General features: G+C 40.7%; 1 protein-coding gene across 4 annotated transcripts in view; it reads left to right on the top strand.

The window, feature by feature from the left end:
* ep300a (EP300 lysine acetyltransferase a) overlaps positions 1 to 24,941 on the top strand; it is a 61,586-nt gene extending 36,645 nt beyond the window's left edge. For 2 of the 4 annotated variants that reach the window (XM_086196319.1, XM_086196318.1), the window contains exons 8-31: positions 863 to 988; positions 3,823 to 3,940; positions 4,353 to 4,494; positions 7,097 to 7,171; positions 7,423 to 7,508; positions 8,102 to 8,239; positions 8,391 to 8,882; positions 8,977 to 9,382; positions 9,573 to 9,691; positions 9,904 to 9,967; positions 10,223 to 10,398; positions 14,144 to 14,232; positions 15,473 to 15,553; positions 16,407 to 16,463; positions 16,566 to 16,643; positions 16,740 to 16,807; positions 16,968 to 17,118; positions 17,340 to 17,486; positions 17,603 to 17,716; positions 17,938 to 18,103; positions 18,820 to 18,987; positions 19,074 to 19,235; positions 19,923 to 20,204; positions 20,334 to 24,941. In XM_086196319.1, coding sequence (XP_086052445.1) covers positions 863 to 988; positions 3,823 to 3,940; positions 4,353 to 4,494; positions 7,097 to 7,171; positions 7,423 to 7,508; positions 8,102 to 8,239; positions 8,391 to 8,882; positions 8,977 to 9,382; positions 9,573 to 9,691; positions 9,904 to 9,967; positions 10,223 to 10,398; positions 14,144 to 14,232; positions 15,473 to 15,553; positions 16,407 to 16,463; positions 16,566 to 16,643; positions 16,740 to 16,807; positions 16,968 to 17,118; positions 17,340 to 17,486; positions 17,603 to 17,716; positions 17,938 to 18,103; positions 18,820 to 18,987; positions 19,074 to 19,235; positions 19,923 to 20,204; positions 20,334 to 23,462 — 6,634 coding nt within the window. In that variant the 3' untranslated portion in view covers positions 23,463 to 24,941. Of the gene's footprint in view, positions 1 to 862; positions 989 to 3,822; positions 3,941 to 4,352; positions 4,495 to 7,096; positions 7,172 to 7,422; positions 7,509 to 8,101; positions 8,240 to 8,390; positions 8,883 to 8,976; positions 9,383 to 9,572; positions 9,692 to 9,903; positions 9,968 to 10,222; positions 10,399 to 14,143; positions 14,233 to 15,442; positions 15,554 to 16,406; positions 16,464 to 16,565; positions 16,644 to 16,739; positions 16,808 to 16,967; positions 17,119 to 17,339; positions 17,487 to 17,602; positions 17,717 to 17,937; positions 18,104 to 18,819; positions 18,988 to 19,073; positions 19,236 to 19,922; positions 20,205 to 20,333 lie in introns of all 4 variants that reach the window. The other 2 variants (XM_086196317.1, XM_086196316.1) reach the window with 1 other exon arrangement.
* The last annotated feature ends 1,335 nt before the right edge of the window (positions 24,942 to 26,276 follow it).

Raw genomic sequence — 26,276 nt, 5'->3', positions numbered from 1 at the left:
AATTTGATTTTATATGATGTAAACATTATTATAATCAAAGATGCAGCGATTGCATTTTTCCTGGCCGATTCAGATTTGTGATTGTTTTTGTTAGCATGACTTTTAATTACTCATTTATGAGAGTCCACTTTTTTTTAATCGAAGAACTATGCTTTACAGAATATAAAAACAAATAGAAAAAATAAAAATCCCCTTTTCCTCAGTAGAGTTTTTTATTTTCATAAAATACTACTCTTACAGTTTCCCCAAATTACACTCAGTTACTGGATCTTTTCATACTTGAACAACTCTCAAAATAAATAAATAGTTAAAGTGCTCTTCTTTTGGAAAGAGGTACAAATATCACTAAAGATGAGTTGCTGTATATCCAGCTTTGTCTGACATATCTTTACTTATCAAACCAAAAAAGTTAAATGGAGCAGCCAGTGAAGGATAGGAGAGGCTGCTGGCTAGTGCTCTGCTCTGAGCTCTGCCTACTAGCCTTGACGACTTTGTCAAACTGGGCAGGCTCAACAAGGTGATGAAGTTTTAAGTGTCTGAATAGGTCTATTATTCGTTGTGGCTCCCCCACTCTATTGTAGCTTTTCATTTTTTCAAATTGCTAGCCTCATATCCTTATTACTCACAGTGAAGAACTTCCACACTGACCCTGATTTTCCATTGGCACAGTTGCGGTACCAATCACGTTGGGTCTTCCACACAGTTGCAATTTCCAGCTACCAACCCAGCTTTGTTAACTTGCTCAGATTCTGCTGATATTGGTCATTGTCTCTTGATTTTTGTTTCTATCACATAAAATCACTATCAGATGTTTGGTTTTTAAGAAGTTGGTGATGAAAAGATGCTACCCCATCTCTTCCAGGCTGATGAATGATGCTGGTGCAGTCGGCTCTATGCCCACTGCAGCCCCTCCCTCTTCCACAGGGATGAGGAAAAGCTGGCATGAAGACATCACGCAGGACCTACGAAACCACTTGGTGCACAAACTGTAAGTATTAATGGTGGAATATACTGTATACAGCTTCTTATACACTGCTCAAAAAAATAAAGGGAACGCTTAAACAACACAATGTAACTCCAAGTCAGTCACACTTCTCTGAAATCAAACTGTCCACTTAGGAAGCAACACTGATTGACAATCAATTTCACATGTTGTTTTGCAAATGGAACAGACAACAGGTGGAAATTACAGGCAATTAGCAAGACACCCTCAATAAAGGAGTGGTTCTGCAGGTGGTGACCACAGACCACTTCTCAGTTCCTATGCTTTCTGGCTGATGTTTTGTCACTTATGAATGCTGGCAGTGCTTTCACTCTAGTGGTAGCATGAAATGAAGTCTACAACCCACACAAGTGGCTCAGGTAGTGCAGCTTATCCAGGATGGTACATCAATGCGAGCTGTGGCAAGAAGGTTTGCTGTGTCTGTCAGCGTAGTGTCCAGAGCATGGAGGCGCTACCAGGAGACAGGCCAGTACATTAGGAGATGTGTAGGAGGGCAACAACCCAGCAGCAGGACCACTACCTCCGCCTTTGTTGAAAGAGGAACAGGAGGAGCACTGCCACAGTCCTTCAAAATGACCTCCGGCAGGCCACAATGCATGTGTGTGCTCAAATGGTCAGAAACAGACTCCATGAGGGTGGTAGGAGGGCCCGATGTCCACAGGTGGGGGTTGTACCTACAGCCCAACACCGTGCAGGACGTTTGGCATTTGCCAGGGAACAACACCAAGACTGGCAAACTCGCCACTGGCACCCTGTGCTCTTCACAGATGAAAGCAGGTTCACACTGAGCACATGTGACAGAGTCTGGAGATGCCGTGGAGAACGTTCTGCTGCCTGCAACATCCTCCAGCATGACCGGTGTGGCAGTGGGTCCGTAATGGTGTGGGTTGGCATTTCTTTGGGGGGCCGCACAGCCCTCCATGTGCTCGCCAGAGGTAGCCTGACTGCCATTAGGTACCGAGATGCGATCCTCAGACCCATTGTGAGACCATATGCTGGTGCGGTTGGCCCTGGGTTCCTTCTAATGCAGGACAATGCTAAACCTCATGTGGCTGGAGTGTATTAGCAGTTCCTGCAAGATGAAGGCATTGATGCTATGGACTAGCCTGCCCGTTCCCCAGACCTGAATCCAATTGAGCACATCTGGGACATCATGTCTCGCTCCATCCACCAACGCCACGTTGCACCACAGACTGTCCAGGAGTTGGCGGATGCTTTAGTCCAGGTGTGGGAGGAGATCCCTCAGGAGACCATTGCCACCTCATCAGGAGCATGCCCAGGCGTTGTAGGGAGGTCTTACAGGCACGTGGAGGCCACACACACTACTGAGCCTTATTTTGACTTGTTTTAAGGACATTACATCAAAGTTGGATCAGCCTGTAGTGTGTTTTTCCACTTTAATTTTGAGTGTGACTCCAAATCCAGACCTCCATGGGTTATTACATTTGATTTCCATCGATAATTTTTTTTGTGATTTTGTTGTCAGCACGTGCAACTATGTAAAGAACAAAGTATTTAATTAGAATATTTCATTCATTCAGATCTAGGTATTAGGTTATTTTAGTGTTCCCTTTATTTTTTTTGTGCAGTGTATCAGTGGAGATCATGCAAGTAAATTATCAGAATTGACACAGTCAGAATGCCATATATGGTCAGCTTTCCATCACAGTTGGGGAGGCGTTTCATTTATGAAAATGGCATTGAAAATGAGGAAGGAGAACATTGAATTTTGCATATTGAAATTGAGCCCCCCTAAGAAATGTATGGAAACTCTTATAATTGTGCTATGACCAGCTTTATGTCAAATGTCACTGTAGGTCTTGGTTTGTGCAGGGTAAGAAATTAAAAAGAAATATTTTATGTGAAATTGAATGCTAAAAAACATCTCATTGAAGCATCAGAGATCTATAACTGCAAAATGTGGGGCCAAGAGGACACAACATCTCAGATAAGAAGATACATGGTGTAACTGAGAATGGAAATGTCAGAGATTTTTGTTGTATCAAAGAAATATCCCAAATCAGAAAACACGGTTGAATCCAGCAAATTCTCGTAAATTGTTTAAAACAAGGGATTGCAGAACAAATCTCTATGTTCATGTGGCTTTTGCATGAGGCCAGATGTTTCAATTGATTTCCTGACCTGTCTCAATTTCTTTGTCTTTCAACTTGATTTGTGACAGTTGCTGTCGTATAGTACATTGTCTTGATCTCATTTGCGTAACACACTAAAATTAAAGTATTAAATCTAATCACACAATCTATTGATGCGTAGCTCCAAAGTTGTTCCTCTTAAATGGATATAGTGAAATTAATGAGAGTGCTTACTTTAAATGTATTCTCATGTGTAGCTTGTTTTTTTATTTTTGTTTTTTTCTTTGTTTTGACTTAGTGGCTAAAAATGAGAAATACAACGTTTGTCAAATTCATCAGTTGTTTAAAGTTGTAAACACATGCTCATTACTCTGAGGTCAAACAATTCCCCTCAGGGAGATGGCCATTGTTTGTGAAATCATTCACTGGAGAGTGACATATGAATTGATCTACAAAATATACAGTGAAGACCCAATTACACATTCAGAGTGAATGAAATGAGAACTGTTCAATGCTTTGTCTTAAAAGATGTGCCTGTGCCTGAAGGTCTGAAACCTTGTAGCAGTGTCATGATTACCTTAATGGGCTTCTATCATGATTTTAAAAATTGACTATAAATTATCATGATGCAGGATTGTGTGATTTGTTAATTAACTAAAAATGTTGCAATACTGAGAGAATGACAGTAAAATAATAATCTTCTTGCTCCACCTTTTCTGTTTCTAGTGTTCAGGCCATCTTTCCAACTCCTGATCCTGCAGCTTTAAAGGACCGGCGGATGGAGAACCTGGTTGCTTATGCAAGAAAAGTAGAGGGAGACATGTATGAGTCGGCAAACAGTAGAGTAAGTTGTTCTTATTTATCGTACTGGATTTTCAGTAAAAGACACATTAATGGCTATAAGTCCAAGTGTTCTTGCCTACTCCTTGGTCAAAGGGTGGTCTCAATAATGGGAGAAAAAAAAATCTACATCTCATTCAATTATGGGATGTGGCTGCAAATCAAGTGAATATGAGTTTGACTTTGTGAATTAGTTAAATGTTAACACAGCTGCAAGTGCAAATGTTTTTCTCTCCTAAATTCAAGTTTGAAATAAAAAAATAGAACAGCAATACACAGGAATCGTAATTATTGTTACATACTACTTATACCTGAAAATAGTTCTACAAAAAGTTTGTGTAGTTTTGTTTGTTAGTAATACGCGCTAAGTAAAGTTTTTGTTGCTGCTGCAATTTTGTTACTTCTTTTTTTTGCAGGCTGAGTACTATCATCTGCTTGCAGAGAAGATTTATAAAATCCAGAAGGAGCTGGAAGAGAAGAGGAGGACCCGGCTCCAGAAGCAGGGTCTTGGCCTTGGGCCTGCCACCATGGTTCAGCCTCCCTCTGGCATGCCTCCCAGTGAGTAGACATGCAATACATGTAGACTGGCATGAGCTGATGTTGCTTGACTGAACACAGTTATGTGGAGAATTTCATCAAGGCAAAACGTGATATTTCATTACTAGGACTCAAGAGTAAAACCATTGTTTTAGGTACGACAGGAAATTTGTCTTTTTCTTGAAGTAATGAATTTCATTTTTTAAAATTTATTTATTTTGAATTATTCCTTAGAATTATTGAACTGAACCAAGCATGACTTATCATGCTGTTTCTATAGTTACTGTGACTTGGCACAAGGCATGAAATGGACCAGTGCAAAACCTAGTTCAACGCTGGTCATCAGTCATGCCATTTGCCTTCAAGACATGGCATATGTTGCAATAATTGAATGATTAGTTATTGGACGGAAAAAGTCAACAGCTGTGTGGTGTTTGCTTGCAAATTTTACTGCTGCAATCGTTACCATGACATTAGCTAAATCATCAAACCACTATACATGTTAATAAATGTTGAATGCACGCTTTCTTGTAATTTTTCTCTCAATTTTTCTTCTGTAAATGGACGCAGCTGAGAATGTATGGGGATTGGATTTCCTTAAAGTTGTGGAAAAGTTATGGAAATTTATTGGTAAATATGTTTCAACCCTGATCATGGGTGGGGATATATAGAATGATCAATGATGAAAATATGAATTTACTTTTGTGGAATTGTAAGCAATACATTAGGGGCAGGGCTGCATGAAATAAGTACCAACTTATCATAGCACTGCACAAGCCTATTGTACAAGGCATGTTTTATGATCAACACATGCAGTATTTTTTGTAAATATAGTAATTTCCTTAGTATTTCAATGGTGTTTTATCATGCTGCCCCATTTTATTTTGGGACGGTTTACATACAGGGAATCAATATGAAGCTGATTCCCATTTTCCTGTTACTTTGAAATAATATTTCTTTGTGGAAATCAATTACAAAAATTCCATCAGTAATTTACAAACCATGCCCTTGCATCCCCAACCACTAGTGGTGGGCGGATCAATCCAAATATGGATAATATTTATACCGAAGTTGGTACTGATATTGAATGATACCAGTGTAAAGAGATTAATACTCTAGTTTTTTCATGTGGTCTCCCGCCTGCATTGACTGGTGTGGTTTCATCAAATAGGTGACCTGGCTGCCTGTGTCTGCGTAAGTGCCACTGCTTTCAAGTGCTAGTCCTGTCACAGCACAGAGCACACTCTTTGCTCCTCCTCCCCCTCTTGTGTTTTGATCTTGCACCGTCACATGGCTCAGCGGTGCCAGGCAAACAAGCAAGCAAGCAGGCAGGCTCAGTAAGGCCAGCCCACCCAGCTCTCTCTCGCACACACGCTGAAGCAGCACAGAGAGCAAACGGAGCAGAAGAATGGCAGAAAGGAAGAGGAGCGCTGTGTGGCTATAATTTCATGCTGAAAATGAAACAATGGCAAGCTGTTTAGTTTGGGGACAAATCTATACAAGCATATGAAAAACTCCCTGGCTCCGACAGACCCAAAATCCTGACTGAAGTTATTGACGGTGGCATTTGAGTCTGGCTGAGAATATCCTGGTAGATTAGAGTGGTCATCTTCAGCATCAATTAATTTAAACTTTCAAAGGGCAACTGGTCATATGTTACTTAAGTCAACTCAAAAAATATGAAATTATGCTAAGACTTTGATATAATACATTTATCCGATTAAAAATTGTTATTTAGGATAAGGTAAGATCCTTTATTCATCCCACAACAGGGAAATTTACAGAATTATAGTAGCAAACAGCCAAGTGTACAAAATGACAAGAAGGATATATAAAGCTATAATAATATAGTAAATGTAACTTGAAAAAAAAGATGAACAGAAAAATTGAACTCCAAGAAATATGTACATAACCATACAAGAATCAAGTGTGTAGAGACTGATGACAGGTGAAAAATACTTATATAAATATATTCACTGAAATTGAAACAAATACACTGAATATAACATGGCTCAGACTTATTTGAATATAATATATATAATATACCAAATCTTGCAGTATCGCACACTACTACAAACCATCTCTTTTTCTCTTGTACAAGTGTTTACTCCTATATCAGGGGTGTCAAACTGATTCAGTAAAGGGCCGGTGTGGCTGCAGGTTTTCATTCCAACCAAGCAAAAGCAACACCTGATCCAACAAATGAGCCGTGTGGACACAGCTTGATTGATTTAAATTGGATCAGGTGTTGCTTTTGCTTGGTTGGAATGAAAACCTGCAGCCACACCGGCCCTTTACTGGATCAGTTTGGACACCTGTGTCCTATATGGATTCAAATGGTAAATGGACTCAATTTTATATAGCACCTTTCTACCTTAGTTGTACTTAAAGCACTTCACAGTGTCATCTCATTCACCTATTCTCACACACTCACTCACACACTGAGTTGGTTGAGGTTGCCATGAAGTTTCCATAACTCATCAGGAGCAATTAGGAGTTCGGTATCTTGTTCAAGGACACTTCGATATGGTCACCGGGGGCAAGTGAAAACTGAACGCCTTGGCATGCCATGTTATCTATATGGCAACTTGGTTTTCTTAATCTCCTGCCTCTGTTTTTACAGACGGTTCACTCCCTGATCCATCAATGGTGCGACCCACTGGACCAAGTCAGATGGTCAACAGGATGCAAGGCTCAGGTAAAAAACATTTTGGACTAGGACACAATGCTTGAATTAATCAGTTCATGGTCAGAACAAAAACCTAAGGACATATCTGTTGTATTAAATCAAAGAATGAAGCACAGGAGTTGCTTAATAGTAATTGATTGAAGGCCTGTTAAGTTCTTCTTAACAGAAAAAAGAAACCACACTACTGCATATGATATATACTGTTAAGGAAAAATTTCCACATGAAATATCACATTTTGTAACAGTCTCTGTTTTGTCAGGAATGAATCAGTTCAATCAGATGGGGATGCAGTCAATGGGCCAGAGATCCACACCTCCTCTTCCCATTGGAACATCTGGTAATCAGGTAAGAAAAGAAAAAACAAGGAAATGTAATTTGGGCTTTCGTGAACGATTTGGGAAGAATCACCTTTGAAAAAGCAAGTAGTCACCATTCAAAGTGTTTGGCAGTGTTTATAATGAGGATCAACTGTAAACATGACCAACAGTAAAAAAAATGTTGTTGTTTTACTGGTGGCACATGTTATTCCCTCCCAAATCTTTTGCTTCATTCATTAATCATGGAAAATTACAAGGCGGCACAGTGTTGCAGTAGTTAGCACTGTCGCCTCACTCTGGGGTAGGCTCCAGCGACCCCCCCCCCCCCCCCGACCCTTACAGGATAAGCGGAAGAAAATGGATGGATGTGATGGGAAAATTGCATATCCACTGACAATAAATGCAACAATTCTAATATTTGACTGGAAGATCTTGATTTAACAACCGAGCTGAACAAAAAAATGCTTATTATTCTTCCACGATTTTACATTCACTTAGACATTCAGTGCCATTTTTCTCAGTGATTTAAAGTAATGTGTTGTAGAACACTGCCAAGCGATACACACAAGTCTAATGGCTTTGGGAAAACTTGCCCTTGTCTATGCTTTTCCATAACTCTAGTTGGGAATCGTTGGCCCTAGGATGGTGCAGTCTAATATCAACCAGTTGCAGAACCAATATCTGTCCCAGGGTCAATTTCCTGGTCCAGGAGCAGGGGTTGGAACAATTCAGCCTGGAGCTCAGGGAGGCATTGCACAGGTAAAGCACATTTGAATTTTCATAAATAATGTTTGTATATAGTAAATTGTTTTCGTCTTCATCGTCGTCTTCTTTGTGTTAAATTTTATCTACATTCCAATTTGCGCCCCACCATCTGGCATTCCTGTCTTCATCCTTTCTTCATCCTCAGACGCAGATGGGTACTCCTCCTTCTCTCACAGTTGCTGCTCCCCTGGCACAGCCAGGTTCAGCCAGTGGTACTGGTGGAGCCTCCTCAGTTGGGCCTATTGGACCTCAGAATGTTGGGGGCCCCAACTCAGCAGTTGGTGCCCCTATGTCATCAATGACGCCAGCTAACACAAACCAGCAACCCAATGCCATCACCCATTTGGGAGCCATGCGGGGCAGCTCACCCTCCCCTGCTCACAGCCGGTCACCTACCCCTCACCAGACACCCCCCAGGCTAGCTGGGTCTCAGACACCTCAGCCACACACCCCTAATGCACCGCAGCTGGCTGCACCTCAAGCTCTCCAGCAGAACCAACTTGGCCAGGGTCCTGGCCCTGGCTCCAACAAGCCTCCCCAGCAGCCACATATGGGTTCTACTGGCTCCTCTACACCATCGCACCCTGGACTGGGCTCAAGCTCAACACAGCATGGTGCTCAGCTGCCTCGCACTCCGGTCAGTTTGGTTTCGCCTTTTGCATTTAAACAATTAGACCAGTTCAGCTTAATCCATAGATTTTAGAGTTTGTTTTTTGTGTTTTTCTCATTAGTTGTCCCAAAAGGGTTCATTCCCAGCAGACAGTCAGGCCCTTACTCCAGCCTCTGTAAGCAGCTTGGACACTTCATCTCAGCAGCCCCAGTCAGACTCCTTAGCCACCAACCTTGATCCCAAGATGGAGGTCAAGCAGCAGGATGAGGAGGAGGAGAGTGATGCTGCCACCTGCTCCAAAGGAGGGAAGCTCAGCAACCTCAAGACAGAGGAAAAACCTGTTAAATTAGAGCTTAAAAAGGAGGACTATGCTGGAGAAGGAGGGAAAGGTGTTCCGATGGATACCTTTACAACACCAACATCTGTTGTTAAGATGGAAGACAGGAAACCAGAGGTGAAGAAGGAGGTGAAAGATGAAGATGAGTCATCTGAGGCAGCTGCACCACAGGCTCCAGTGAAAAAAAAGAGTAGGAGATTTTACCCGAAGACTTTAACTTCTAATTTTTTATTTACTTGATTAAAAACAAAAACAAAAATGTCTCACTATATATTATTCATCCAAGTTGAGTGTTTATTTTTTGCTCATGAAATTTAAAGTTAAAATTGATTGTATAACACTTAAATACCATTCCACGTACTTATTAATATTTTTTCCAGTCTTTAAGCCAGAGGAGCTCCGCCAGGCCCTGATGCCAACTCTGGAATCTCTCTACAGACAAGACCCAGAGTCTCTGCCCTTCAGGATGCCTGTTGATCCACAATTGCTGTGCATACCTGTATGTATTCCTGCTGGGGTTGGGATCTTAGTTCCTCTTCCTTGTATTAAGAACTGTGTTGACATGCCATTGTATTTATCTACTGTCTTTTGTGCTTTTCCTTTTGTCTTTGGGAACATCAGTTGACACCCTTTATCTCTTTGATGCTGCAGCTTGTCTTGTTCTGCCTGTGTATGTGATTAAACTTTAACCAGGCTCTTTGTGATTTTCAGGACTACTTTGACATTGTGAAGAACCCCATGGACTTATCTACTATCAAGAGAAAATTAGACACAGGTTGATATTTGATGATTAATATTTAGATATATTGTTTCATGGGAAACTAAACAGACACATTTCCATTTTTGTCACCAGCAAATTAAGTATAGATGTTTTATAGCTAGTATCTGTGAACTTAAATTACCTCACAAGGACATTATCGCAACCCACACCTGTTTTTCATGTTTTCTGTTATTATGTTTCAAGTTCTCTTATTTTTGGAAAGTCCTCCTTCAGTCAGCTCATGCTTTGCATTTGCCTTTGTGGTTACAGGGCAGTACCAGGATCCTTGGCAGTATGTAGATGATATATGGCTTATGTTTAACAATGCCTGGCTCTACAACCGCAAGACGTCTCGAGTCTACAAGTACTGCTCCAAACTGGCAGAGGTTTTCGAACAGGAGATTGACCCCGTTATGCAAAGCCTCGGCTACTGCTGTGGGAGAAAGGTGAGATGGAGTCCCAGATGAATCTCTGCTGTAGGTTACATCCGGCCTTTTATGCACATTTTCAATTTGCAGATTTGAGTGGAAACACTGGAAAGTCAAATGGCACTAAATATCACTAACAATTTTTTCGTCTTGCAGGGAGTGGAAAAATGTGTGTATCAAGAACTAAAAGCATAAAAATGTAACCGGTTTCATGGTTCCGTGAATAAATGATGAAATTACTTCAGTCACATGACCATCAGGGCTCATTGCTGTCAAGGCTGTTACCAGAACTCTTGAGACCGTGATATGATGTTAGTTGCTCAAAACTCTCCATTTCAGTCAACAATTTTTTTCCCAGTTGAATTGTATTTCTTCATTTGTGGCTGTGTTTAAATGAGGTTTGACTGCACCCTCTTCGCTGACAGTGGTATAGAACAGACATATTAGTGCCCCCACTACTACGACTACAGTCAGTCGTTATCACAATTTGTTATGATTATTTTCATCACACACATTGTTTGACATTGTCTTTTGCCGAATTTCTGAAAGTTTGGTTGAAATTCAATAATACAAACCTGGCTAATGACTGTGACGTAAATGTGCGTTAGTTGAAGACAGTAGTCATTTAGAAAATGTCAGAATGGTTCATAAGACAAAGTGTAAAAAAGCAATTTGGATGGAGGTGGATGACTTGTCATCTTGATGTCTTTATCTCAGTATTTGTTTTAGGTATTACATGTCATGCAGTCATAGCAGTGTAGCAACCTTACAAACAGTAATACAAAATATTTCTATTTTCATAGTTAAAATTATACTCAGTTTTTCTTGGTAATGTTCTGTTGCATACGTACATGTTTTATATATGTTTCAGATAAATAAAATAAAGGCCCTTACTCACATCTGAAAATGCAAGCAGTGAAGTGGCTACATTGCTAAATTTGGCTGTGGGGACACTACAGCCATATCACATTTCAGATCTCTTGAGACTGCTATATTTGGTTTTGAGGATAAATAACAAAAGTGATTGGCCATTATTTCTAGAGGCTGACTAAATTCTGACAATGGAGACCTTTGCTGTCCCAGAATGAGTCCAAAGACAAATTTGTCCTACTCAACTGGGTTGTGCAAGACTTCAGGAGCAATATGAAATCTTATTGAACAAACTTATCGGTTTCACATTTCTAATACTGCAGATGGTTGCAGGGGACGCGAGCAGCCAGCGGCCAATATCATGCCACGATACTTTGTCCGCTGGAAGTCCTGAAAACACAATTGTTTTCAAGTTCACATGCTGTGGCAATCAGTTTGAACTAGCACCAGAAGCCCAGACGTCTTTTATTCCAGACAAGTTTGCCTTTAACCCTTGATTTGCAGTGGTGGGTGTGTCTAAAGCACCTTTCCCACTGTCCAGAAAAGCTGCTAACACCTGCCATCATCTGGCTTTGTTCTGCAATGGGTGTATTTCATTGGCGTTCCCTCTCGAATCAAATGACCCTGCTGTAGATGTGGATGTTTATCAGCTCCAGCTCCAGTTGACATTAATGTGAATGTGAAACCTGGGTGAATGTGGTCATCTGTGGCTGGCCTCTAGTAATTACAATTCTGGACCAAATTTGATGGCTGGAGGTCCACTATCAACAATAAATAACACACAGCCAATTCAAGTTTTTAACTTTGGCCACTCTGTGTCATCTCTGTTACAAATTCAAAGTGTTTGCTTTAAACAGTGGTTGATACAGTTCTGAAAATCTATACTTAAGTAAAAGTACAATCACTCACATGAAAAATAAAAGTGAATATTACCACATTAAAAGTAAACTAAAAGTAAAAAGGTGCTTGGTTGATAAATGAACCAAAGTAGAAGTAACTTTTCATTTGAATAATTATCAGTTTACCATGCAGCGCATTTGTAATCATAGGGCAGCAAACTGCTTCAGGGTATGAAAAAAACTTGAGACTTGATTGGACTGGAGTGAAGAGAGAAAGTGAGCGAGCTCTTGCTGAAGAGCGTGGACAACAGTGAGATAAGTTAATGTGCGTCTGAGTATGTTTGAGTCAATCCAAGGGGAGTGCAGCAGTTACATGTAGATGACATAAATATCCCGGTGCTGTTGTGTCTGACAGGAAAGAAGTCTTTTTTGAACATTAAGTATTATTGATTATTTTGCAATTTTCAGAAGAGACTATTTGAATAATGAATAAGGAGAAAAAAGTCCTGGACTGCTATTCTGGTGTACTCTGTTGGTGCATTGCTGCCTTTCCACTGCTTATTCTTTTAGGCAGGCAGCTGATATCAGCACCTGTAGAGAGCCGACTTGTGTGCAACCTCCTCTGAAAATCAACCCTTGCACTCTGTAGACTAAACTATTTTCAATGAGGTATTATTGGCAAATGCAATGGATCAAAAAGTAGATGACTGGCTCAGAAATATACTTGAGTAGAAAGAAAAAGTAAAGTTTTAAAAAAAAGAACATAAATTGGGCCTTGGAGGAAAAAACTTTTTAATCGTGCGTCATTGCGCATGAATTAATACCTGGTGTTCAAGAAGTGCTCCAGTGTCATCCAGTTAGCTTGAGTTTGAATAAAGACTGGAGCAGAAATATGAAATGGTATCCGCAGAAACACAGTCTCTACCTTCAGTGCTGTTTTCTACTGTAAAAAAAGAGTATAGAAGCCCAAATGACAAAACTCTGGTGCTTTTTTGACGGTGCCCTTTGCTTCTCTCCTCTGTATTTACTGAGTTTGGATGTCAAACATGTCACACAAGAATGAAAATAGAACAGCAAGTCCTCATCTACTCGATCTCTTGAGGAATCTATCCCTTTTTTTTTTTTGCAAGTTCAGCCATGTTTTAAAACCTAGTGTGCACATAGTAATGTGATAAGGAGGTGAGTAATTAATTTTGAATGATACTGATAACATTTCGAGACTCCTTAAGAATCTGAATCTTAATCAATACAGATATCGATAATTTTCTTTTCTGTTCTATTTGGTGAAAAACAGGTGTTAAAACATTTTTACAGAACTAGACTCTCTGAACAGAGTAAAATATTTCTAGCCAACAACATCCAACATAACATGTAATGAAGAAATAAAATCATCTATCTATCTACAGATATATAGATAAATACATATCTATTACATCATAAATATCTCTTAGATATGTTTTATACATATTTAAAATATATTTCATATGCTTGGGAAAACACATTTCTTGCCCAACCAACTGCATTATGCATGTGTGATGCCAGAAACTACATTTTGCTATTTCTTGATGCTACAATTGAGCACATTATCATTTTACTGAGCCAACATTGAACCCATCACAAGAGAAGTTAATGCAACCTCGCTTATTTGGTTAACTAGCTTTTATCGTGGCGATTTCAACATGGATTTGTACATTGGATTACTATTTTTAAACTGCTGGGACTTGCTATGAAGTCTGTGTGTCCTTACTATGGCAGTCACTTCTGGCTTGAGCAGATAATGGTGAAGACTGTGCAGACTCAGCTTCTGCAGGCTGTCTTGCAGCTGCATCAACATGTGTACCAAGGACTGGATTTAAATGGCTTAACACAAATCAAGATACAACATTACATTATAGGACGCATTTTCATTTTTGATATAAGTAGATCCAGGTCCTTCATAAGACCAGTATTCGATACAATCCCTACATGTGAAGTGGAAAAGGAGTAAAAAGAATTAAAAAAAAATAAAATAAAGACCTTTCTTAATTATCCCTTTTTTTGATTGTGTCCATCAGCTGGAGTTCTCTCCTCAGACACTGTGCTGCTATGGAAAGCAGCTGTGCACGATCCCCCGAGATGCTGCTTACTTCAGCTACCAGAACAGGTATGGGAGAAAGGAAACACTCTGAATGTGGAGAAAAGGCCAGATGATTAGACAGGCAAATACACTCTTCTGTGGCTGAAGGTGTGTTAATCAGTGGAACCACCTGTTAAAGTGTTTGGTTGGAAGGAAAACCTGCATACACACGGCCCTCCATGGCACATGGTTGCCCACCCCTGGGCAAATAGAAGGGTGATGGTAAAAAATACTTGGAAAAAATAATTGCAAAAGTACAATTTATTTTCTCTGAAAATGAGATAGATAGAAACTGTTACTATGTGCTCATCTGACCCCCCCCCCCCCCCAATACCTCCCTTTACACATGTTCTCATTGTTTTTGAAACGAAACAAACAAAAAAAACCCAACCTTATATTGTCCATAACTGCTTTGGCATTTTAACAGTTGTTCTGTTATCACATCCCCAAAGTTTTTCTTTTGTTTCATTGATTGATCTAGCTCAACCCACAACATTGTCAGTGTGTGTCATAAGTTCGTCATAAAATATTTTGATCACTCCCACTGCTACAGAGGAAATGTGCATTTTTCTTGAAGAAAAATGTACCAGTAAATTTTGTTGTAGCTCTTGTGACATATAGAGCAATGCCGCCTTCTCCTGTGAAACACTTTTTTTTTTTTAAATTGACCCTTCTCCACATTGTCCTGTGGAAATGTTTCCTTCGTGGAATGAGAAAGCCAACTTTGAAATGAACTGTTTGAATGAATTAGCTGAGCAGTTGTCTGTGCCTATGTGTCCATATTTGTTTAGTGTCTGTATAATGTCTTGTGCTACCAGCTGTAGTTCCCTTCCCATGTTAAGCTCACATTGATCTGCGTTTGCTGCTTTTAACTGTGATGTTGCTTGTTCTTAATCATCCCCTCGTGTCCAAAATGCTAATTTTTGCTTTGCCTTGGCTTTCTGCTATGTGTTGTCCTGGATGTTTGTCTTGTCATGTTCCATATAATGTGTCTATCCTCTATGATATCCTCTTTGGCTTGTGTTTGCCTTGCCATGAACCTCCAAAACCATCCCCAATCACTGATCCCCACACCCTTCAAACTCAACACTGGCTGTTTTGATGACGACTTCCTGCTGCACCGTGCTCCTACTTCCTGCTTGCCCTGCTTGTGGCACACTGCCATGTCATGTTCCAATTGGTGACTGCCCTCCCATGCGCTGTCTGTTATTGACTGTGCTTTGTGGGAATGGTGTAGTTCACCAAAATTTGGGCTTCTTGCTGACAGGTACCACTTCTGTGAGAAGTGTTTCAACGAGATCCAAGGAGAGACCGTTTCCCTCGGTGATGACCCCACCCAGCCACAGACGTAAGTATTAATTATAAAATGAAAACTTTGCTTCATTTGGCATGCTCACCCAGACTGTTTAAGTCCAAACACTAAGGTGGTGGTAGGTGTAAGGTGGTCAAATATTACATCATTGGGTTGTTGTGTTGACTACATTGCAATATTTACATTTTTAGCTGAATATTGTCCTACACCATACTCCCGATGCACATTTAATCTTGACTTTCACTCTCTACAGCAGCCTACAGGCAGCTGAGTCAAAGAACTTATAATGACAAGATAGTTATTATTTTTTCTGAAGAACTTACTAGATGTAATGTGTGGTAACTTTTCATGGAGCCTAATGTTTGACTCCACACTTTTTGGTCATCTTGTCTTTTGCACTGTAGATGTATTAAGGCTGTTTCTGCAACAAACATTCATGTTTTAAAATGTGCTTAGATTAGTATTTTAATTGAAACTTTCTTTTAAAAAGGAGAAAATAACTGTTACAAATATATCCTACACACCGAGTTACCCCTTAAAGGTGCTTGCTACCTGTGTTAAACATTTGATTAAAAAAAAATCTTGGAATTTTTAAAATTCAACCAATATTCTCTCCTTAATGTGGTTGCTTAAAAAATATAATTTGATAACCCTTTTTGTATAGCTCTGGGTATGTGTGCAAGACAAAGTTAAATCCATTTATTCCTATGAGAACCTCCATAATGGGCAATGTGTTATGCACATGTTTGTTATACATTACAGTATATAGATTGACAGACACCAGACAAAGTTATGTGTAAGGCAATGCATAAGAAATATTTTACCTGTTTCTCAGCAATATTTTCTTTTTTTTCGCTCTGTCATGCAACTTCTTAATAATTAATTTCAGGTCCATTAACAAAGATCAGTTTGAGAAAAAGAAGAATGACACTCTTGACCCCGAACTGTAAGTTCACAATGTGTAAATGTTATTTTAATATTAAAATATGATTGGGCCAGCTGTGCTGTAAAGATCAGTGTGTAATTTGTATCTTCTCCTTGTTTTAAGGCTTGTTGAATGTATGGACTGTGGGCGCAGGATGCACCAGATTTGTGTCTTGCATAATGATACAATATGGCCGTCAGGGTTAGTAGCTATATTTTATGTCTAGGTGTTAAGTTTCAATAAATATATTCAGTTTAATAGACCCAACAGCTTTTTGTAATGTTTGCTATTCCTTAGTTTTGTGTGTGATGGCTGCCTAAAGAAGACTAATAAGACAAGGAAAGAGAACAAGTACTCTGCAAAACGTAAGTGACATTGTCTCTGCATCTTGTGACCTCTTTTACCTAGGATGTTCTGTTTTTGTTTTATTAACTCTGACAACAGGCACAGCTCACTCAGCTGGTTGTGTCCATTGTTAATTCGACAAAAATGGAAAATGCTATGGTCCATTCTGTTGCCTCACAGGATTGCCACAGACAAAGTTGGGCAGTTTCCTGGAGACGAGGGTGAATGACTTCCTGAAACGTCAAAGCCACCCAGAGTCTGGAGAGGTCTTTATTCGTGTGGTGCATGTCTCTGACAAAGTGGTGGAGGTTAAACCGGGCATGAAGTCCAGGTATGGGATTTAAGAATGGTTTGAAAGAAAAATGAACAGATCTCTTTTTTCTGATTGAGACTGTAGAACGGACTGAAACCAAAGCCAATCCTTTGTAAAAGTCTCCAACCTTAATCATTTTGAGTGTCAATAATTTGTTGATTGATTGATCATTTATGTCTACTTTTGTTGAATGCTCTTGTTTTATGGTCACATGTTTACACCTGTGTTTTTGTCTGCAGATTTGTGGATAGTGGAGAGATGTCAGAGTCTTTCCCGTATAGGACAAAAGCCCTTTTTGCATTTGAAGACATTGATGGGGCAGATGTCTGTTTCTTTGGAATGCATGTTCAAGAGTATGGATCTGACTGCCCTCAACCCAATCAGCGGTAAAAACAGCTCAAATTCCTCTGAATGAAAAAAGAAATTAATTAAAGAAACGTAATTATTAATGTTACGAGTTTTGGTATTTGCATTCAGTTTTCTTCCACTTCCACCCTTTCAGGCGAGTTTACATCTCCTACCTGGACAGTGTGCACTTTTTCCGGCCTCGCAGTCTGAGAACAGCAGTTTACCATGAAATTCTCATTGGCTACTTGGAATATGTCAAGAAGTTGGGGTGAGTGCTTCTGCCATGATAAGAAAGAAAAGAATATTAGGTTGTCAAGGCTCTAAATACATATGCAAAAGATTGTCCTTTGAAATAGTTTTGATATTACTGATTTGAGGGACAAAAAAGTTCTTTGGATTGTCCAAAATAAGTTCAAAATGCACAATTCTAAGTTTTAGCTGTCTCAGTTTTGTACTCACTCTGTATGATCTCCTGTCTGTCAACCTCAGCTACACAACTGGCCACATCTGGGCATGCCCACCTAGTGAAGGTGATGACTACATCTTCCACTGTCACCCTGCCGATCAGAAGATTCCTAAGCCCAAGCGTCTTCAGGAGTGGTACAAGAAGATGTTAGACAAAGCTGTGGCAGAGAGGATAGTGCATGACTATAAGGTAGAGTGACATTTCTTTTTCATGTATAGGGGACCAAAAACTGATTAGAATAAGTCTCCAAGACAGATTGGATTGTTCAAATAAGTTGTATTTCTGTCCAAAGCTCTAATGGAGGCAATAACACCATTTTTGAAGATGTTCCCTCATTTGGTGTTAAGATGATGGTTAGTGTAAAACAGTTACTTCAAAGGCTGTTTAACATGATTCACAATGTTTAATTACTAGTGAAGCCACTGAGTTGTGACTCAAGCATCTGCTTCCATTGGTTTTTGCCCACATTTTAGGTTTCTCCTTTTCTCTCTTTTATCTGTCATCTGCTGGTATTTTTTGAGGATGATAAGCTTGTTCTCTTCAGTGTGTATTTAGGATTGTAGTGAATATTAACAACAACTTAAATGTGTTGAGGCTGGTAGTACTGACAAAATTGGATAGCCTCAATGCTAAATGCGGCCCTGCTGCAACGCCACACTCTCATCTGCCTCCATTGGGTCAACGGACTGCTCAAGTTTAGCGTACATACACAACAAACGTATATGTGCTGTTGTTAAATTCTGAAGTGTACCATTATTACTTTCAATCTGTAATAATTGAGATCGCTTGTGATAGTTGTATCAGGCTTTGAGTTTGTGAAATGGAATTTCGCCTTGGGCTCGATCCCTTGGTGACAAATGAAGGCTACTTCTACTTCTAAACACTGACTTTGATTTATCCCAAAGGACATTTTCAAGCAGGCAACAGAGGATCGTTTGACCAGTGCCAAGGAATTGCCTTATTTTGAGGGTGACTTTTGGCCCAATGTACTGGAAGAGAGTATCAAAGAGCTGGAGCAGGAGGAGGAAGAGAGGAAGCGAGAGGAGAACAGCACTTCCAATGAGAGTATTGATGTAAGTTATAAAGAAAACATTATGGTCAGTTTGTAAACTCAAGCTTGTTGAGTAGATGACCGCTGACTTATTTTGTTTTATTGTAGGACACAAAAGGGGACAGTAAAAATGCAAAGAAGAAGAACAATAAGAAAACGAGTAAGAACAAGAGCAGCCTAAGCCGAGCAAATAAGAAGAAGCCAGGGATGCCCAATGTTTCCAATGACCTTTCACAGAAACTCTATGCCACTATGGAAAAACATAAAGAGGTATTTTTAAAAAAGAATGATACATTGATGATGACTTGAATGCTTGTATTTACTGTCTGACAATATTTTGAAGCATGATGAGAGCAGCCGGCTCAAAAAACTTCTTAACACAATTTAACATAAATTGGTGTAGCACAGTGGTTCCCAACCTTTTCCAACTCAGGAATTTCACTCAAAAATTTTCTTGGCCCACCTCTGACTCCATAAATACGGAGGCAAAACTATGCGTTCCCAGAGCGCTTTTTTATTGAAGATGGAACATAAAGGACTGAACTAATAATAAAAAGAATATTTGAACATTTATAATATCCTTTTAAATGTAACTGACTTTTAACATTAAGGTCATTATTCTATTTATTTATTTTTATATAGGCCCAGTTACACTCCTCCCACCCCCATACAAAAGCCACAATATTTTGGAAATGATTTGGTGGCCCACTTGGGCCGCGGCCCATAGGTTGGGAATCACTGGCGTAGCACATGTTCATACCAAGTGTTTTTCACTGTACAGCAAATTGTTGATAACTTTCTGCAGAATTATAATGGAGGATTGTTCAAACAAGTTGTATTTCTGTCTTTAAAATTAAGAAATAATGATAGCTTTCAACCATTGCTGACTGCTTTTACATCTATTGAGCTGCACAGCAACATTTCACCTGGTGCTTATATGTCTTCTCAATATCCTAGGTTTTCTTTGTGATCCGGCTCATTGCTGGTCCTATGGCAAATGCCTTGCCTCCCATTGTAGACCCCGATCCCCTGATGGCATGTGATCTCATGGATGGCCGTGATGCTTTCCTGACATTGGCACGGGACAAACACCTGGAATTCAGCTCGCTAAGGAGGTCTAAATGGAGCTCCATGTGCATGCTGGTGGAGTTGCATAACCAGAGCCAAGATCGCTTTGTCTACACTTGCAATCTGTGCAAACATCATGTGGAAACTCGCTTCCACTGTACTGTTTGTGAGGTTAGTGGATCTGATTTGTGATAATCATAATGACAAAAGACAATTTGCTGATTGTAGGTTTTGTTGTGTTTCCAAAAACCCATTCCATATTTAAAAAATGTTTAATATCAATCGTGTCATCTCTCACAGGACTATGACCTTTGCATCACGTGTTACAACACTAAGGGCCATGAGCATAAAATGGAGAAGTTAGGCCTTGGTTTGGATGATGAGAGCAGCAACCAGACTGCTGCTACCACTCAGAGCCCTGGAGACTCGCGCCGCCTCAGCATCCAACGCTGTATCCAATCCCTAGTCCACGCCTGCCAGTGTCGAAATGCAAATTGCTCTCTGCCGTCCTGCCAGAAGATGAAACGTGTTGTTCAGCATACAAAAGGCTGCAAGAGAAAAACTAATGGTGGCTGCCCCATCTGCAAGCAGCTTATTGCACTGTGTTGTTACCATGCAAAGCACTGTCAGGAGAACAAGTGCCCAGTCCCTTTCTGCCTGAATATCAAGCACAAACTCCGTCAGCAGCAGTTGCAGCACAGGCTGCAGCAAGCCCAGATGCTAAGGAGAAGAATGGCCAGCATGCAAAGAGTGGGCAAGCCTGCTCCTGGAGGAGCTCCTGGGGGCAATGGCCTACCCTCTCCTGGAACCAACAACGGGGCAACTGGTCCTGGTACACCAACATCTGTGGGCACACAGCCTCCTACCCCACAGACACCCACCCAGGGTAATATGCCTACACTCCCTCCACAGCAGGGAGGAGGGATGGGAGCTATGGGCACTCAAGGTCAGCAGCAAAGTGGTGCAATGAACCCTCAACATCATCTCCATCATCAGTTTCAGACGATGGGTGGAGGAGGTGGAGGGGGGATGATGAACTCTCAGCAGCAGACTGGGCCTCAGCTTCAACAACAGCAGCCCCCCAATGTACAGCAACTCCAACAGCAGCAGCACCCTGGAGGTTTGCCTCCTTACAACCCCAGACCACCAGGAGCCTCTCCTCTCCACCAGTCCCTGGGCAAACCTGGACTTGGCACAGCCACCCCACCTCAACAGCAACAGCCCAACCAGGGCCAAGGGTCCATGTCTGTACAAGGCCAGCAGCAAGGCCCCCCACCAGCTGCTGTAGAGACGGCCCTAAAAATACAACGCCTGGCAGAGACCCAGAGACAAATGGCTCAAGCCCAGGCCCAAGCTCAGATTCGTGGCTTGGGAACAGGAGGTATAATACCTTCACATCCTCACCATCAGAACACCCAGACTCAGCTGAGCATTTCCCACATTGGAGCCCAGGGCATGCCACCCCAAGCTCAGGGAGTTGTAGGCAGGACTATGTTAGACTCACAGCAGCAGGGAATGCTTACAGGGATGCAGCAAGGTGGCCCCCAGTCTCAGTTGCCACCTCAAATTCAGCAACATCTCCAGCAAGGTGGTGGTGGACAACTTCAGGCACCAAACCAGCAGTGGGGCACTGGGGGACCAGCCATGAACCCACAACGAGCAAGCATAATGGGTCACATGGCAGCACAGCAGCAACCAGCAGTTGCCCAGCAACAGCAGCAGCAAATTAATCAGCAACAAACTCAACCAGGAAACCGTGGGCTGATGCAGGTAATGGGTGTATCAGGAGGGACAGCAGGGGCCCCTTCTTCAATAGCAGGTGCAGGTGCTTCAGGAAACCTGCCACAGGCAGCATTACAGGATCTCCTGCGAACACTGCGCTCTCCAAGCTCACCCCTTCAACAGCAACAAGTCCTCAACATTCTTCGATCTAACCCAACCCTTATGGCGGCTTTCATCAGGCAAAGAGCAGCCAGGTATCAAGGTGGTCAGGGTGGTGCTGGAGGGCCTCCACAAGGCCCTGGAAGTGTTAGGTTCCAGGGGTCTGCTGGAGGGATTCCTGGTGTTGTAGGGCCTGGGACTAATCAGCTGGCCAACATGGATGGGCAACAGCAGGTTAATGTGAACCAGGCAGGCCAGCCAGGATTGAACATGGCTCAGGGTTGCACAGGTGGTGGCAGTATGCCCACGGTGGCGCAGCTTCAGCAGCTACAACAGCAGCGCCCAGTGTTACCTGGGAGTCTACAGCAACAACAAATGGCTTCTTTACAACAACAACAACAACAGGGAGCAATGCAACCAGGGCAGCAAAGCAACATGTCAAATATGAGTCCACAGTTCAGAGAACTGTTGATGAGAAGACATCTGCAACAGCAGCAACAGTTGGGAAACCATGGGCAGTTCCAGCAACCTCAAGGACTGCAACAGGCGCAAGGCCAGCAAGGCTTCATGCAGCCAGGCCAAGGACAGCCAGGGATATCCCCGTCCTCCCAACCTCAACCTGTGGGTGGAGGCATAGGTGGCCAGCAGCAGCAGCAGCAGCAGCAGCAGCAGCAGCAGCAGCAGCAGCAAGGAGGGCCACAGAGTGGACCAGGACATTTAGGCCAGCAGCAAGGCTACCCAGGCACCGTGTCTCAAGTAGCTGCAGCTCTCCAGCAAAGACTGCACCAGATGCAGATGCAGCAGCAACAGCAGCAGCAGCAGCAGAATTCAATGAATGCGCTTCAAGGACAAGATGGAGGGCCAGGTGGAGGCACAGGAGGGCAACCAGTCCAGCCTGGACAAGGTGGACCAGGGCAAGCGCAACAACAACAAGGTGGGGGTGGTGGTCCCCCACTGCCTCAGACATCCCAAGGTATGCTTCACCAGAACATTCACCATAGAATCCTACAGCAGCAGCACCTTGGGGGGGGCTCTCCAGCCCAGCACAGCAGCCCTATGAGTCCCCAACAGCAGATGGCACAATCTCCCCACCCCCATCTACAAGGACAAGGAGGACTTGGTCCAGCAGGGTCTCTCAGCAGTCAGGTTAGGTCCCCTCAGCCCTCACCAAGACCACAGTCTCAGCCTCCGCACTCTAGCCCGTCCCCACGCATGCAGCCCTCCTCCCAATCTCAGCCCCAGCCTTCACCTCATCGCATCTCCCCTCAGACCCAGACTGGTTCACCTCACCCAGGCCATATAGGGCAGCATCACCCGAGTATGGCACCACCCCAACCTCCACAGTCTCAGCAGCAGCCAGGTAGTTCTGTAGATCCCACACAGTTCAGCTCAGACCAGAGCTCCATCATGTCTCAGCTGAGTGGAATGACTGCGATGCACGGTGGGCAAGGGGGACAGACAGACATGTTGAGTGGTAATAACAGCAGCAGCAACAACAACCAGGAGCTTGCAACAAACATTAACCACAACAGTCTGGAGCTTATGTAGCCTTTACTCCACCATCTCTCTTTGTTGATGCTCTGATCAGTTGCTCCAAGTGAAAAACTGCCATGAAAAGAAAGTGAAGATTTTGGGATTTAGAAGTTTTTATTTTTTATTTAAATATTTTTGTGATTTATCAATAGAACTGAAGCTTCCTTCCTATGGTAGCTGCAACAAATCATAGAAGTTGAAAAATGAATAAATTAAAATAAAGGTAAATTATTGCGCATATATATATATATATATATATATATATATATATATATATATATGTGTGTGTGTGCGTGTGTATATATGTGTGTGTATATATATGTGTGTGTGTATGTATATATGTACACAGATGACATAAGCTATATACACATGTATATTTGTGTATATGTGTGTTTACATGTATACGTGTGTATATATATATATATATACATGTGTATATACACATATAATGTGTCTATAAATATATATATATATACACACACACACACACACATGCATATACATATATGTGTGTAAATTTTTGCCTATATAATTTTATTGCCAATTGTGTATAAAAAGGTTTCAGGTAGAAAATATTTCCTCCTTAGTCTATGACACAATATTTTTGGGGACTTAGAATTTTGCCTTTTTATGAATATTTTTAAGATTTTAAATGTGGCTAAAAATTAAAGTGAGTTGACACAATGTACCTTTTTTATTGCTTCCCTCTTCAATTACCCACTCATGATTGTGTCTGTTTTGCAGAGAATGAGTGTGTTTTATTTCTGAATTTATGTTCTCGCTCCATCAGTGGAGCATAAACAAGCATCAACACAGCTATCGTTACACTTAAGAAAATTCAATGTAATATAGTGACCGCAACAATTCAAATGTATATAATTTTTTTGTGTTTATTTCATGGAGGGGGTGGGGTTGGGCTTTTAATGGGTTGAAGTAAACCACATTATTTTCACTCTGAGCAGAAAATGCCACCCCCTACCCCCTCCCAGTGGACATATTAACGGTCGATGCCTGATCGTTTAGCCCACCAGAGGCCTGTTGTGCCTCCCTTTCAAGCTGGCTGAGATTAAATTTCTGTGTGTACATATATTACAATCATGGAATGTGACATAGAGAGGTTAATAAAGTTGTCTTTGGATTTAGGGCCGCAGGGAAGATCCTGCCTGTATTTTACAAGTTCCCTTTTTCAGTTGTCTTTTGTCTCTTATCCCCATTGTTCCTAATCTTCATGATGGCCTCATAACCACAAATTTAATTCAATGTTAGTACTGTACAAAGTTATAAATAGTGGACTTAGATACTGTATTTTCTAATGAAAGTGAAAGATGTAAAATAAAAAAAAAATCTTGTACATACTTAAAACCCTTCTGCAGAGATTAATTATTTTCTGCTGCTTGTTTCCCTTCATGTTTTATTGTATAATTGCTGTATCTGTAAAAAAAACAAAACAAAGAAGTACTCCTGAACTACTGTACAGTATTGAGATTTTTTTTTCTACAAGGTACAGTATAGGTGTAGGTAGGTCACAAGCACCAATGCGCCTTTTTCTGTGTATTTTAAAAGGTTTCTAGGAGGGGTTATTGCAACAAGGCATGCCTGAACAATCTTTTAAACGTGGTGAAGCCAAGGTGATTACAGGTGTGATCTGAGAGAATTTAAATCTGGTTATTTAGCTTTTTATGAAAAGGAATGAAGACAATATTTACATGCTCACTATTTTTTTTTTTTCAAAAGGTTGGGTTTACTGGGTATGGGGGAGGGAATGCATCGGAACCAGGTGGCAATATATCTTGAGACTTATTTTATAAGAAAAAGATATATATATATATGTATATGTATATATGTATATATATGTATATATGTGTATATATATATGTATATATATATGTATATATATATATATATATATGTATGTATATGTATATATATATGTATATGTATATATTTAATTTTATTTTTTGGAAATAAAACTTGAAGCTACAGGAATTATTAGATAAAATGTTGTTTTGTATTAAAAATGTTATGGTGATGCAACAAGACTCTGCAGACAGTCATTCTTTCAGCCCGGAGGAGGCCGTGGAGTATATTCTACCATCCTTTTTGAAGAGATGTTTCATGTACATGAATATAGATGTAAGCATACTGAGTCACTGTACAAACTGATGGCAACTGAACAAATAGTTTGTGTTTATCATTTTTCTCCAAAAAAAGAGACTGGAAATAGACTATTTAAATGTTTGTTAATAGGTATTCAAATGGAAATCTTTGACCACTTTTTTGTTCCTCTTGTTAACACTTTTGGTGCTTGCTGAGAGAAAGCAAAAATAACTGTTGCTCCATTTTTGTTAGTTTCTTTTTTTAAGTTATTTTGGTGGTCTGGTTGTTTTTTTGTTTTTTTTTTTGCCAATAAATTAATTGTACAATAAAGTATGTTTGTACTATTGGAAAAAGAAACTTGATTATGGCTTCATTTTTTTTGCTTATATTTTTTGCGAATGAATAAGCATTGAACACATATCAACATTAGTCAGTTGAATGAAAGCGTTGAATGTGTTGCATGACTGAAATATTTCTCAAAAGTAAATCTACTGTTCTGGTGTCAAAAATAGTAAAAATTCTAAAGATTCTTCACAGTAGTTGCTTTGTAATTATTGATGTTTAATGTAACATACATGAAATCAAAATGGAGAGCCATGTAGAAAAGATCTACTTAAAACTAATTTCGACAGTAATGGTAGAAGTTATTAAAGAATTAAACAATTTATCCCCATGACTGGGGATTTAAATAATGAAAATACCAGGAAAGCTGTGAAACTTAAAAAAAACCCC

The sequence above is a fragment of the Aulostomus chinensis genome, chromosome 23 (assembly GCF_037954235.1).
Source record: "Aulostomus chinensis isolate RoL2024-O1b breed Wild chromosome 23, RoL_Achi_v1.0, whole genome shotgun sequence".
NCBI classification, from domain to species: domain Eukaryota; kingdom Metazoa; phylum Chordata; class Actinopteri; order Syngnathiformes; family Aulostomidae; genus Aulostomus; species Aulostomus chinensis.
The sequence above is the reverse complement of the archived record's forward strand: the minus strand, read 5'-3'. Positions and strand labels throughout refer to the sequence as shown.